This window comes from Takifugu rubripes, chromosome 11, assembly GCF_901000725.2.
Source record: "Takifugu rubripes chromosome 11, fTakRub1.2, whole genome shotgun sequence".
NCBI classification, from domain to species: Eukaryota; Metazoa; Chordata; class Actinopteri; order Tetraodontiformes; family Tetraodontidae; genus Takifugu; species Takifugu rubripes.
The window spans coordinates 9,968,481-9,980,580 of record NC_042295.1 but is presented as its reverse complement, the minus strand read 5'-3'; the positions used below and the strand labels follow the sequence as shown (position 1 = coordinate 9,980,580).

General features: G+C 44.3%; 3 protein-coding genes across 6 annotated transcripts; all 3 read right to left on the bottom strand.

The window, feature by feature from the left end:
* Positions 1-1,066: 1,066 nt before the first annotated feature.
* On the bottom strand, positions 1,067-4,155 carry LOC101067701 (extracellular calcium-sensing receptor). Of its 4 annotated transcripts, none has more exons than XM_003968337.2 (6): positions 3,918-4,155; positions 3,547-3,832; positions 2,636-3,448; positions 2,326-2,556; positions 2,113-2,236; positions 1,067-1,980 (listed from the first exon to the last, which is right to left on the bottom strand). In XM_003968337.2, the coding sequence occupies exons 1-6, from the start codon at positions 4,121-4,123 to the stop codon at positions 1,067-1,069; spliced, it is 2,574 nt and encodes an 857-aa protein (XP_003968386.2). In that variant the 5' UTR covers positions 4,124-4,155. The 4 variants fall into 4 exon arrangements, with proteins under 4 accessions (XP_003968386.2, XP_029699719.1, XP_029699718.1 ...); XM_029843859.1 differs by having other exon boundaries at positions 2,326-2,517; XM_029843858.1 differs by having other exon boundaries at positions 3,550-3,832.
* A 414-nt stretch (positions 4,156-4,569) lies between these two features.
* Positions 4,570-7,540, bottom strand: LOC101078246 (extracellular calcium-sensing receptor). The gene is made up of 6 exons (XM_003968383.2): positions 7,401-7,540; positions 7,038-7,326; positions 6,100-6,906; positions 5,798-6,025; positions 5,573-5,696; positions 4,570-5,474 (listed from the first exon to the last, which is right to left on the bottom strand). Exons 1-6 carry the CDS (start codon positions 7,535-7,537, stop codon positions 4,570-4,572), a joined length of 2,490 nt encoding a protein of 829 aa, XP_003968432.2. The 5' UTR covers positions 7,538-7,540.
* A 1,643-nt stretch (positions 7,541-9,183) lies between these two features.
* On the bottom strand, positions 9,184-11,913 carry LOC101065553 (extracellular calcium-sensing receptor-like). The gene is given in 6 exon segments (XM_029843689.1): positions 9,184-10,154; positions 10,300-10,423; positions 10,516-10,743; positions 10,817-10,972; positions 10,974-11,573; positions 11,647-11,913. Coding segments are annotated over 6 exon segments (2,268 nt in total). The 5' UTR covers positions 11,899-11,913; the 3' UTR covers positions 9,184-9,246.
* Between the last annotated feature and the right edge of the window lie 187 nt (positions 11,914-12,100).

Here is a 12,100-nt window from a genome sequence, read left to right as displayed (position 1 = left end):
TTTCCACCTATTGTGGAAATAGAAGATTCCTCCCAATATAACGTCTCCTTCTTTAGAGAGCTGCGGCTTCTCCACCTCTCCTATATGTCTACACACCTGCCCACAAGCCTGGGAGAAGGACAAAACCAGCAGGAAGAGTCCCCAAACCTTTTCTGGCCACATGAGCGTGGGGGTCATAGTTTCAGCTGCTGATAGGAAGAAGCACGTTTGAAAGCCTGAAGATGGTTTATATAGATTCTGGAGCAGAATTTTTTTTATTTTTTTAAAGAAAAAGTGCAGGAATGTCTACTCTCTATGAAAATGATCTAAACTAAACCTGCTTTTACTAGTTTCACGTTAATTTTTGACGCATATCGACAGAGACTGTGAGACAGTAATTATATCCTATTTAGCAATCATTTTTAGGGCATCATCACAGCATAACTGTAAATATTAAATGTTACTATAAATGATCTTGTGTTATTCCACTTTGTTATTAACATTCTGCCATTGTGATAATATGAAAGTTTACATAAAAGACTAAATTATATATTCAGATGTGGGGTTCACAGATATTCTGTGTGCCACTCATGAACTAATTAGTTCATATTTTGAGATGTTCAATGCTATAAGAATTAAAAGCTTTAAAATTTAATTTAATATCAAAAGCTTGATATTAAATGTGATATTATTTGTTTCATCATTATCTTGAGCAAAAGGGGAAACAGACAGGACTTGAGCAGACATGACTGTGTAAAACAACTTAAGAAAGAATCAGCTGAATCAAATCTGTTTTAGGTTTGTTTTCAGGTGAGCAAAAAGTGAACATTTAACCTTTATTCATGACTTTATTCATGATCACACATAATGACAGAAATTGAGAGTGAGAAAGAACAACATGGAGAAAAGTATCTGTATTATATATGTTTGTTTGTAGGGAAACCTAATAAAATGCTTTGTAAGATATCTTTTTTATATATTCAGTATATTGAGTTTGTTTAATGAATACGCTTTTATTTGGAAAAAAGGGAAATTGATAGTTGACAACTGACATAAGTGATAAGAAGTGGCTGATCTATCAATAAATTCAAAGAGCTCTTGGCATAACTTTGCCCATTAATTTTTTCTTTGTGTTGTTCTCAGGCTTTAGTAAAATGACATAGCATTTTGGTAAAAAAATACAAAAGAGCATTCCATAACTGGAGGCCAAAATAGCAAAGATCTCCACAGCGACAGTGAACTTCCCAGGGGAGCTAGCATATGCTGGAATAAATGTGATCCACACAGCACAGAAGATCAGCATGCTGAAGGTGATGAATTTAGCCTCATTAAAATTATCAGGCAGCTTTCGGGCTAAAAAAGCTAGAACAAAACACAGGACAGCGAGTAGCCCAATGTATCCTAACACAGCCCAAAACCCTAGAGCCGAGCCCAGTGCACATTCAAGGATGATTTTGTCTTTATAATGTTTTGTATTTTTAAATGGAAAGGGAGGATTGATGGTGAGCCAAAGTATGCAAATCAAAACCTGGACAAGAGTAAAAGTCAGTACGCTGAGCCTCTGCTGAGCAGCACCGAACCATTTCATCATATTACTACCAGGAAGTGTGGCTCTGAACGCCATTAAAACAACCATTGTCTTTCCCAGAATGCAGGAGATGCAGAGGACGAAGGTGATTCCGAAGGCCGTGTGCCGCAGCATGCAGGACCACTCAGAGGGTCGACCGATGAAGGTCAGAGAGCACAGGAAGCACAGAGTCAGAGAGAAGAGGAGCAGGAAGCTCAGCTCAGAGTTGTTGGCTCTGACAATCGGAGTCTGTCTGAAGTGGAAAAATATTAAAGCTATAGTCGTGGACAGGCAGGCACCAAAAACAGAAAAGGCAACCAACAATATGCCCATTAGTTCTCTGAAGGTTAGGAACTCGATAGCTTTCAGGTTGCAATTATTCCTCTCTTCATTGGACTTGTACTCGGGGGGACATTTGTCACATTTCACTGCATCTGAAAACATAGATACGTTTAAGCTGTACATCACAGACATCCGGAGATACGCCGCCAAAGCCTTGACAGTGACTTTGCCCAAGAGAAACACCACCAGTGCTAACGTAAAAGCTAAGAATCCTGCTGTCTCACTTGTACTGTTGCTGAATTTCCCGTCGGCACAGGCAATGCAGTCAAAACAACAGATCGGCCTGCCCTTGACAAAAGCTCGCCGGGTGCCTGGTAGACAGCTCTCACTGCAAACAGACCTTGGAACCTGCAACCAAGTAACAGCAACACAGAATATTTTCTCCTGCAAAACCTAGATATCAGACAGAAGGTGTAATTTGCAACATCTGTCCTTACCTCAAGATTCTCACCAGCCCACAAGGCTTTCACGCCGTCATTCATCTGGAACTGGTGACCCTCGGGTCTGGAGGCATCGTAGTCGCCTATAGTCTCAAAAAGTACATAGCCTGCTTCGTCCATCTGCCAGTTCACTAGCGCGTAGCGCGGCACAGGATCACCCATCTCATCAAAATGCACATTGTCGCCAATCTTGGTGGTGAAATTAACCAGTGTTAGATAATGCAATACCTGCAAGAAGTAGCAAAGGTTTTATGGAATATTTAGCAATTGGATTTTTATTTAGTGAAGGCAGTAGATTTATTTTCACCTCCCATGGTTGAACGTTGTGTCTGTCAGCACAAGTGTTGTTCTCAAAGGGCCCCTCTCCTTCTTTGCAGGTCAAAAGCAAATGCAGTGCATGAGCAATAGCGTACGTGGCCTTGTAAACATTATTCAGCAGACTGGCATCTGAAACATCTGTGAAACGCGTGCTCGCGTCCCTTAGAGACTCCTTCCCTGTACAGGCTGCGAGTGGACTCTGAGCCCGGGGACTAAGGGTGCACTTGAATACAGTCTCCCACAGCTCCACCAGTCCGTTGTTTCCTGGTGTGGTGGAGGGCCTACTGTCAGCCAGGAATTCTTGCAGCCCAGGGAGGTGAGTGTTTAGTGCTGCAAAACCCACTGCCCCCTGGACCACAGCGTAGTTCTCGGGAGAGGCAATAAAGCGATAAGTGATCCAGCCCTCGCTGCCGACCCACTGCAGGCCAGTCACACTCTGGGCATGAAGCTCCTTAACAAGTATGTCAAGGTCTGTGCCATCAACAAACGCCACAATTACTTTGGAGGTGGATTTCTTGATGATGTCCACCACCTCCAGGAACCACTTCCTGGGATCCGTTCTATAAATAGCCACCGAGTACTCGACACAAACACCTTCCTTTTCCGCTGCTTTAAGGAAGGCTGTCATGCCACCATTGCCGTAGTCGCTGTTAGTTCTGATAGCACCGACCCACGTCCAGCCAAAGTGTTTGACGAGCTTTGCGAGGGCCTGACTTTGATAAATGTCGCTTGGTATGGTTCTAAAAAAAGCGGGGTAGTCCCTTCTGTTGCCAAGACATGCACATGTTGCAGAATGACTGATCTGAAATGAGCATAAAACAGAAAATACACATATTTTAGTGTCTTTTCACATGACCAATACTATACACAAATAAAATGATATATGCATCCGACACTCACAACCGGTATAAGGAAGGGCCCCATGGTGCGTGCAATCCCAATAGTAGAGGTGGATGTAGTTTCTCCGATGACAGCATGCACATTGGAGAGTTTACTGCAGCTGTCTCCCCCGCTCTCGTATCTATTCATCAAGTTAAGCGAGGCCCTGATCGACAGAGGGACACTAGGACAGGAATCAAAGATCCTGTAGCCCAGGATGAGTCCCGGCAGCAGGTCTGAACTGTTGTTGATCTCATTTATAGCAAACATCATAGTGAACGCATACTGCAGCTCTCCTGGATCTAATCTGGAGGAGAAGGATGTGTGAAAATGTACAGGCCTATTGACACATATAACACTGGTCAATTTAAATTGCTTCTTATAGCTCTTACCCCTCACACTGGATCATCTCTGGGTTGAAATGCAGGGCCGAATCAATGGTGACCGGGTTCTGATGGAAGGAAAAAATGCCTCCAATGTTGATGTCTCCCTCCATAGAAAACTGAGACAGTTCTTTTGTCCCGTATGTTTGACACACAAGGTCGCCTCCTCTGACGGCCATGAGGGTAACAAACAGCACACCTACTGCCAGCTGCATAGTGTCTCACTACAGGATTCGCCACTTGTGGCGCCAATACAGGCAACTCAGAGCATTTTATATAGGATTTCTTTAAACAATCACAAAGACATTGGGGTTTAGGAGGAGCGTATGGAATGCTCTGTTCCAATGGCATCACCTCACTGCTGTGAGTGACAGACGAGTGGGCCTATTACAGCTGTGTTGCTTTTACATGCAATTGTTGCTTTTAAAATACTTGACAGGGAAACTATTAAACAACTGTCCACGTAGTTTAACTTTATTGTAGCTTTAATCGATAAATGACATTAACATGTGAGTCAATTCCATCCCAAAATCAAACTGACATAAGGTGCATTTTATATATGTGCACTTACATAATGCTCTGTATTAATAAAACACTTTCTGGACTTAAATATTAAAGAACAAAATTACTGTTATTTAAGTGATACAATTCTCAGTTCAGCCTAATTTTGATGGTTTCTCCCCATCATGTGTTTTTTAGTGTTTTTTTCTGGCTTCAATATTAATATATAACATTTTGGGGCAAATATACAGAAAAGTAACCCAAAACTTGAGGCCAGGATAGCAAAGATCTCCACGGCAACTGTGAACTTCCCAGGAGAGCTGACGTACGCTGGGATAAAAGTGACCCAAACTGCACAAAATATCAGCATGCTGAAGGTGATGAATTTAGCTTCGTTAAAATTATCAGGCAGCTTTCTAGCAAGAAAAGCAAGGATAAAGCAAATCACAGCCAAGAGCCCGATATACCCCAATACCACCCAAAACCACACTGGGGAACCTAAATTACACTCTAAAATAATGCGCTCTTTGGCATGAGCGGTATTTTTGTGAGGGTGTGGTGGGGCAAGCGTCAACCAGAGCACACAAATTATAACCTGCAAAGTGATGCAGGCAAAAACACTTGTTCTCTGAAGTGGAACAGAACAGTAAAAAACTGTGTTTCCTGGCCTTTTTGCTGTAAATGCGAACAAAACAGCCACAGTTTTTGCCAGGACGCAGGACATGCAGAGAGCAAAGGTGATGCCGAACGCCGTGTGTCGCAGCACGCAGGACCACCTTGAGGGCCTCCCGATGAATGTGAGGGAACAAAGGAAGCACAGAGTCAGAGAGAAAAGAAGAAGAAAGCTCAGCTCGGAGTTACTGGCTTTGACAAGAGGTGTGTGACGGAACCGAAAAAAGACACAAAACACCAGCGACGTTAACGCAGCCCCAAACAGTGAAACGGCGGCAAGAAGGGCCCCCATGGTTTCTTCAAATGATAAGAACTCGATCACCTTTGGAACGCACTGGCTGTGATCTTCGTTTGACCAGAACTCCAGTGGGCACTGCAAACACTCTGCAGAGTCTAAAAATCAAAGGTGCCATGAATAAAGCTTGAAGCAGAAGAGAGTAAAAAAGATTGTTTCAGGATAAATATTGCCTGCTCTGAAGACTTGAACTTACTGCTGGAGTTGCTGATCTCTCCTGCAGCACAGGCGACGCAGGTGAAACAGCAGATGGGTTTCCCCTTAATCACAGCCTGTCGGAAGCCTGGAATGCAACTCTGACTGCACACAGACAGCGGTCTCTGTTTTAAGACGAAAATACAAAATACATAGATGAAGCCATTTAACCCATGCCTGTATAAACATCAGCGTGTAAATCAATGCTTTTTAACATGCGTCGTACCTTCTGCAGCCTGGCAGCCCATGTTATATTGATGTTGTTCATGGTAAACTGCCTCCCGTTTGGTTGTGAAGCGTCATAGTTCCCAACGACCACAAATACTGTATTTCCTTCTGGGCTTCTCTGCCAGTTCACCAGCTCATAAGTAGCCGCCGGGTCTCCATAGTCATCAAAATACACTCTTTCACCTGACTGAAGAGTGAAGTTCACTGATTGCAGGTGCTCTACAACCTGTCAGAAAGAACAGGTCAATGGGGGGTGTAAAGAAATTCAGCTGGACATAATTCTTAGAGACAACATCTTACCTGCTTTAGCTCAAAATCCTTTTTAGTGGTACATGACTGATTCACTGCCTCGCCACTTTGGCCACATTTTAGCATGCTATGCATAGCATGAGCCACAGCGTACACAGCTTTATACACATTGTTGGAGATCCTAAGTTCTGACACATCTGTAAAAGGATTCTGAATGTCCTTTAGCTTCTCAACACCAGAGCACTGGGTGGCCCCGTGCACATCAGACTGGAAACTACAACCAAATGTGGTCTCCCAGAATTCTTTGAGAAGATTATTCTGAGGGTTCTGACTTGGGTTAACCTGTAAAAGAAACTCCTGAAGGCCAGTTATCTTTGTCTTTCTGATGGTGAAGCCCAGGGACCCTGTCAGGATTGCTGAGTATTTCTTAAGAGCCAGGTGACCTGCTGTGATCCAGGACTCGCTCCCAACCCACTGCAGCCCCGTCAGGTTCTGCTTTACAGCCTCCTCCAGCAGAGCGGACATCTCACTCTGTGCAAGGAAGGCGACTAAAACCCTTGCGCTGCCACTTTTAATGACTGTGACCACCCTCGCAATCTGCTCGCTGGGGTCTGTCCACGAAAAGCCCTCCGAGTACTCAACACAGACCCCTTCCTGCTCAGCAGCCATAATAAATGTCGCCAGGCCATTGTTCCCATAATCATTGTCACTTTTCACAGCCCCGACCCACGTCCACCCGAAATGTTTCACTAGTTTAGCCAGAGCTCTGCTCTGATAGAAGTCACTGGGGATGGTTCTGAAGAAGGAGGGGTACTCCTTCCTGTTACTGAGGCATGCACAGGTGGCAAAGTGGCTTATCTGAACAAAAAAGATAACAAAAAGAGAGGAAAAAACAAGAGGGAAAGCAATACATGAATCAGAATCTGGTCATTTTTTTTACCAAAGACAGAATCAAAAGCAAACCAATCACAAATATGACACATTATTACCACCGGTATTTGAAATATCCCTGAAATTTGAAGCATCACAATGGTTGAAGACGACTCCGAAGCACCAATAATTGCATGAACAGATGTCCGACTGGAGCAGCCTCCTTCTGGGGTTCTTGTCTTTCCATTCATTAAGGCCATTACTGCTCGTGTAGAAGGCAGCGTCAAACCGCACGTGTCAAATACTTTATAACCAATGGAAATATTTGGCAAAAGCGAGCTGCTGTTGTTGATCTCCTCTATTGCAAAAATCATTGTTTGGGCAAAGCGAAATTCTCTTAAATTAATCCTGAAAGGAAAATAACAGAGGTTTAGGTTCTCTGAAGGTAAAACAATAGCACTACAGTAGAAAATAAATGTTACCTGGAGCATGTGAGATCTTCTGGTGTCTCTTCAAAGGAGAGAGAAGGTTTTGACATTTGGCTGTGGAGAGTGAAGGCTCCCCCAATAGTGATGTCTCCTTCCTGAGATAACAGTGGAAACTCTGGTCTCCCCAACATCTTACACTTTAGATTGTCCTCGGCTCCAAAGGCTCCGTGGAAAAGCGCAAACAGAAGCATTACACAGACACAGACAGGCATCTGGTGGAACCTGACACACACAATCGTAAGCAAAAATGTCTCACAGAAGAAAACAGAAGAATTATATACTCCTGCAGGCCATCCTAATGTTTAACATCCTTTTATAAGAAGAAAGCCCTCATTGCTGATGTCAGAGGGTGCAGCTCCTCAACATTTAACTTGCTTTTTCTACTTCATTACATAATCACCATGACGACAACTTACTAATAGATTTGCATCTATTGCATCAAGAACTCTGCATCCTGCATTTCCCAGGGGACAACTTTGGGCCGTAGCAAGATTTTCCTTCATCCTACAGGAGGAAAAACTGCAGAATTTGTTGAGATGATTCATTGTTTGTAAATATCGCAGAAAATAAAGATGGATTAAAAAAATATTTTTGGAAACCCCTGAAAACATCTGGAGGTCATTGTAGAGACTGCATGAGGGTGCAGTGATCACCAATATCAGAGCAGGAGCATTCAGGGCTCCAGACTCTGGCATTTCTGCGCGAAGTTTGCGTTCTCTCTGTCCCCCCTTGCTTCCACAGCATAAAAACATGCATATTAGGTTCAGTGATGATTAATAGTCCCTAGTTGATAGTGAACAGTTACTGGTGGACAGGTGACCTGTCCAGGGTTTTTTCCTGCCTCAGTCTCCTTAAACCTTAATTAGGATTAAGTGGTTAGATAAACTGAATTTGTCTCCTCAGGGTCACCAATTAATGAACTGGTAGCCAGCTTTCAGGCACTGGAATGAATGACCCCGCTATCACAAACAAACTGAGTTATTAGTTCATGTTTTGTAAATAGTCTAAATTGAGTTTAGTTGGAAGTTAAAGATGAAAGTAGTTGAATGTGGGAGAAGAATGTCTCAGAACTGTCATGTCATGTCAGACCTCAAATGAAAATGTGATACTTGAGGAGTTTTCTTTAAGTCATGATATTTGGAAGAGCGCAGTGATTGTTTTGTGGCCACAGGTATGATAGATAGGTAGTTTAGCACAACAACATGTATCACCTTTTCATCATGTCAATAATCTGAATCTGAATCTGAATCTGAATCTGAATCTCTGTCAGATTCCTGAATTTTTTTCCATGTAGAATCAGCACATTGTACTTCTGTGTGCATGGAATGTGTGTGCCCTCCCCAACATAAAGACAAGGTTTGACCTGTGGATGCTAAGCCAGGTTGCAGTGGAGGGATGAAGGGAGTATCAGTCTGATTAGAACTTTCTCTTTTTCTGTTTGACTGAAGTTTGAGTTTCCCCCACCATGAAAGACAGCTATTCAAGGGTTAACTGTGTTACAGCGTTTGACCTTGGCACTGATCAGGTCTGGATCTAGTCTCCAGATGCCAGACGGCAAGTTGAAAGTGGTCAAATTTCACTATGCCAATCTATAGGATATCCTATTTGTGTTTATGAAGGCTGTTTGCTACCTGAAAGAGAAAAAAGGACAAGTAAAAAACTCCTTAAAAGTCTTTATTTCTATCAAATAAAGATAAATATTGCACTTTACAAAGATAGTAGTGATACATACGGGTGATGTAGTACAGAGACTCGAACTAGTGAATCAAAAGCAATATTTATTTGGATTCTGTGCTATTTGTTATAACAAAGGAAAATGTAAAATGTGGGTATTGTAGTTTTAGTGATTCTGTCGATTTCCCATCAGACCTTTCTTTGTGTTCAGTTCAGGCTTCAGGACAATAATGAAACATTTTGGTGCAAATATACAAAAGAGTAGGCCGTAACTCGAAGCCAAAATGGCAAAGATCTCCACAGCGACAGTGAACTTCCCGGGAGAGCTGACATAAGCTGGGATGAACGTAATCCAGACAGCACAGAATATCAGCATACTGAAGGTGATGAATTTAGCTTCGTTGAAGTTATCAGGAAGCTGGCGTGCTAAAAACGCCAGTATGAAACACAGGACAGCGAGTACACCTATGTATCCCAGCACGGCCCAGAACCCCACAGCTGAGCCCAGCGCACATTCTAGAATTATCTTCTCTTTGTAATGTTTTGTGTTCTTTAAAGCGAATGGAGGACCGATGGTCAGCCAAAGTATGCAAATCAAAACCTGGACAAGAGTAAAAGCCAGTACACTGAGCCTCTGCTGAGCAGGTCCGAACCATTTCATCACATTACTGCCAGGAAGTGTGGCTCTGAACGCCATCAGAACCACCATGGTTTTACCCAGAACACAGGAGATGCAGAGGACAAAGGTGATCCCGAAGGCCGTGTGTCGCAGCATGCAGGACCACCCAGAGGGTCGACCGATGAAGGTCAGAGAGCACAGGAAGCACAGAGTCAGAGAGAAGAGGAGCAGGAAGCTCAGCTCAGAGTTGTTGGCCTTCACTAATGGGGTGTTTTTATTGATCACAAACAGGGCTGTAACAGATAGAGTAAGAAAAACCCCCAGCAGTGTGAAAAACACCAGCACTACACCCATGGACTCAGTGAAGGAGAGAAACTCCACTTGTTTTGGCACACATGCATCTCTATTCTGGTTTGGCCAGAACTCCTCAGGACACTTTTTGCAGTCATTAGCATCTGTGAAAAGAGATAAGGGAGCCATGAACGTAGCTTCATATCACAAAAGCAGCGAGAACGGAACGCAGCATGGCTAACTTTAATATGAGGCAGAGAGAGCAGCAAGAGAACATGTGAAAACGGCTGCGTTTCAGCTCCATTGTACCTGTGCTGTTGCTAACTTCTCCTTCAGCACATGAGATACAGTCGTAGCAGCAGAGCGGCTTTCCTTTCTGTGGGACTTTACGAGTTCCTGGGCGACAGCTCTCACTACACACGGACACGGGCACCTTGGAATTGAAGAGCAAAATAATTCTATTTCATTTTTTCCACATATCAGACCTCCAAGAATGTAAATGTTGCTATAGTGACAAATATTTGCCTCTCTTTTGCCTCCAGGCCACATAATGTCTTCTGTCTTGAGCAGGAACCTGAGTCCAGGTGGCAGAGAGGCATCATAAAATCCGACCGGTTTAAACTGGACCGATCCACCTGAGCTGCGCTGCCAGTTCACCACCTCGTATCGAGCCACAGCTGCGCCCGTTCCATCAAACCACACCTGCTCCCCATTCTTAGTGGTAAAGTTGACCACTTTTAGAGCCTCCACTATCTGAAACACATCAAGATACATTTATCAGTGTCTCAGAAAAATAAATAACATCAATACAGAGATGAATTTCTACCTGCTGGTGTGTCACCTTCACGGTTTTGTCACACACGCCACTTATGGAGCACTGCAGGGTGCTGTGCAGAGAATGCGCTACTGCATAAACGGCTTTGTAAATGTTGCCAGAGTATCTCAGTTCCGCCACATCGTCAGCATAACCTTTAAAACGCAGCGAGGTCACCGTTTTCTTGGCAAGTTGCTGGTCCCGCCATGCCATCCTCTATCGTCTCCTTGCACTCAAATTCGGTCTCCCAGAAGTCTCCAATTAAAAAATCATCCAGGTCGCTGATAGCGGCCTTTTCCACAGCGAAGCCAAGAGAACCTCCAAGGACGCCAAAGCTGGTGGGGGTCACCAGGCTGTTGGCGGTGATCCAGGCTTCCACGCCGACAAACTGCAGACCCGTTACGTTGTGCAGGCTCAGCTGCTGCAGGAGGTTATTCATCTCCACGTGGGCCAAGAAACCCACGATGACCCGCGCCGTCCCTCGCCTGATCACCTCCACCACTTTCAGGAGTTTTTCTGGCTCAGCCCTGTGGAATTTCTCCGTGTACTCCACGCACACCCCTTCCTCCTGAGCGGCGGTGAGAAATATGGCCATGCCGTTGTTGCCGTAGTCGCTGTCGCTGTTGACCGCTCCAACCCAAGTCCAGCCGAAGTGCTTGACCAGCTGGGCGAGGGCACGGCTTTGGTAGAGGTCACTGGCAATGGTTCGAAAGAAGGAAGGGTGCTCCTTCCTGTCGCTCAAACACTCACAAGTCGCAGAATGACTTATCTGCAGGAGAAAGAGGAACGGAATAAAGACGGGTGACATGTGAAAGCTATACTGGATGCCACAACTGTCTCACCACTGGTATTTCAAAAGGTCCAGTGAGACGGGACAGTACAATGGTCGAAGAGGACTCCGACTCGCCAATAATGGCGTGCACAGATGACCGATAAGAGCAGTTCTTTCCAGCAGTCCACTCGCCGTTCATCAAGGCCATGGCCGCACGCACCGAGGAGAGTGTCGAGCCACAGGTGTCGTAGATCCGATAGCCAATGGACACATTGGGAAGAAGGAAATCACTTTTATTTATTTCCTCAATTGCAAAGATCATGGACTGGGCAAACCGGAACTCCCTAAGATTGACGCTGACACACACAGAAACAGACAGGTGAAAATATAAAGTTAGCCCGAGGAAATCCAAGAAACGATCTCGGAATTACCTGGAACAGGAAATCTGAGCAGGTTTCTCTCGGTAGGAAAGCGAAGGCTGTGTGACTTTACTGTGGACGGAAAAGGCTCCTCCGATCACCACA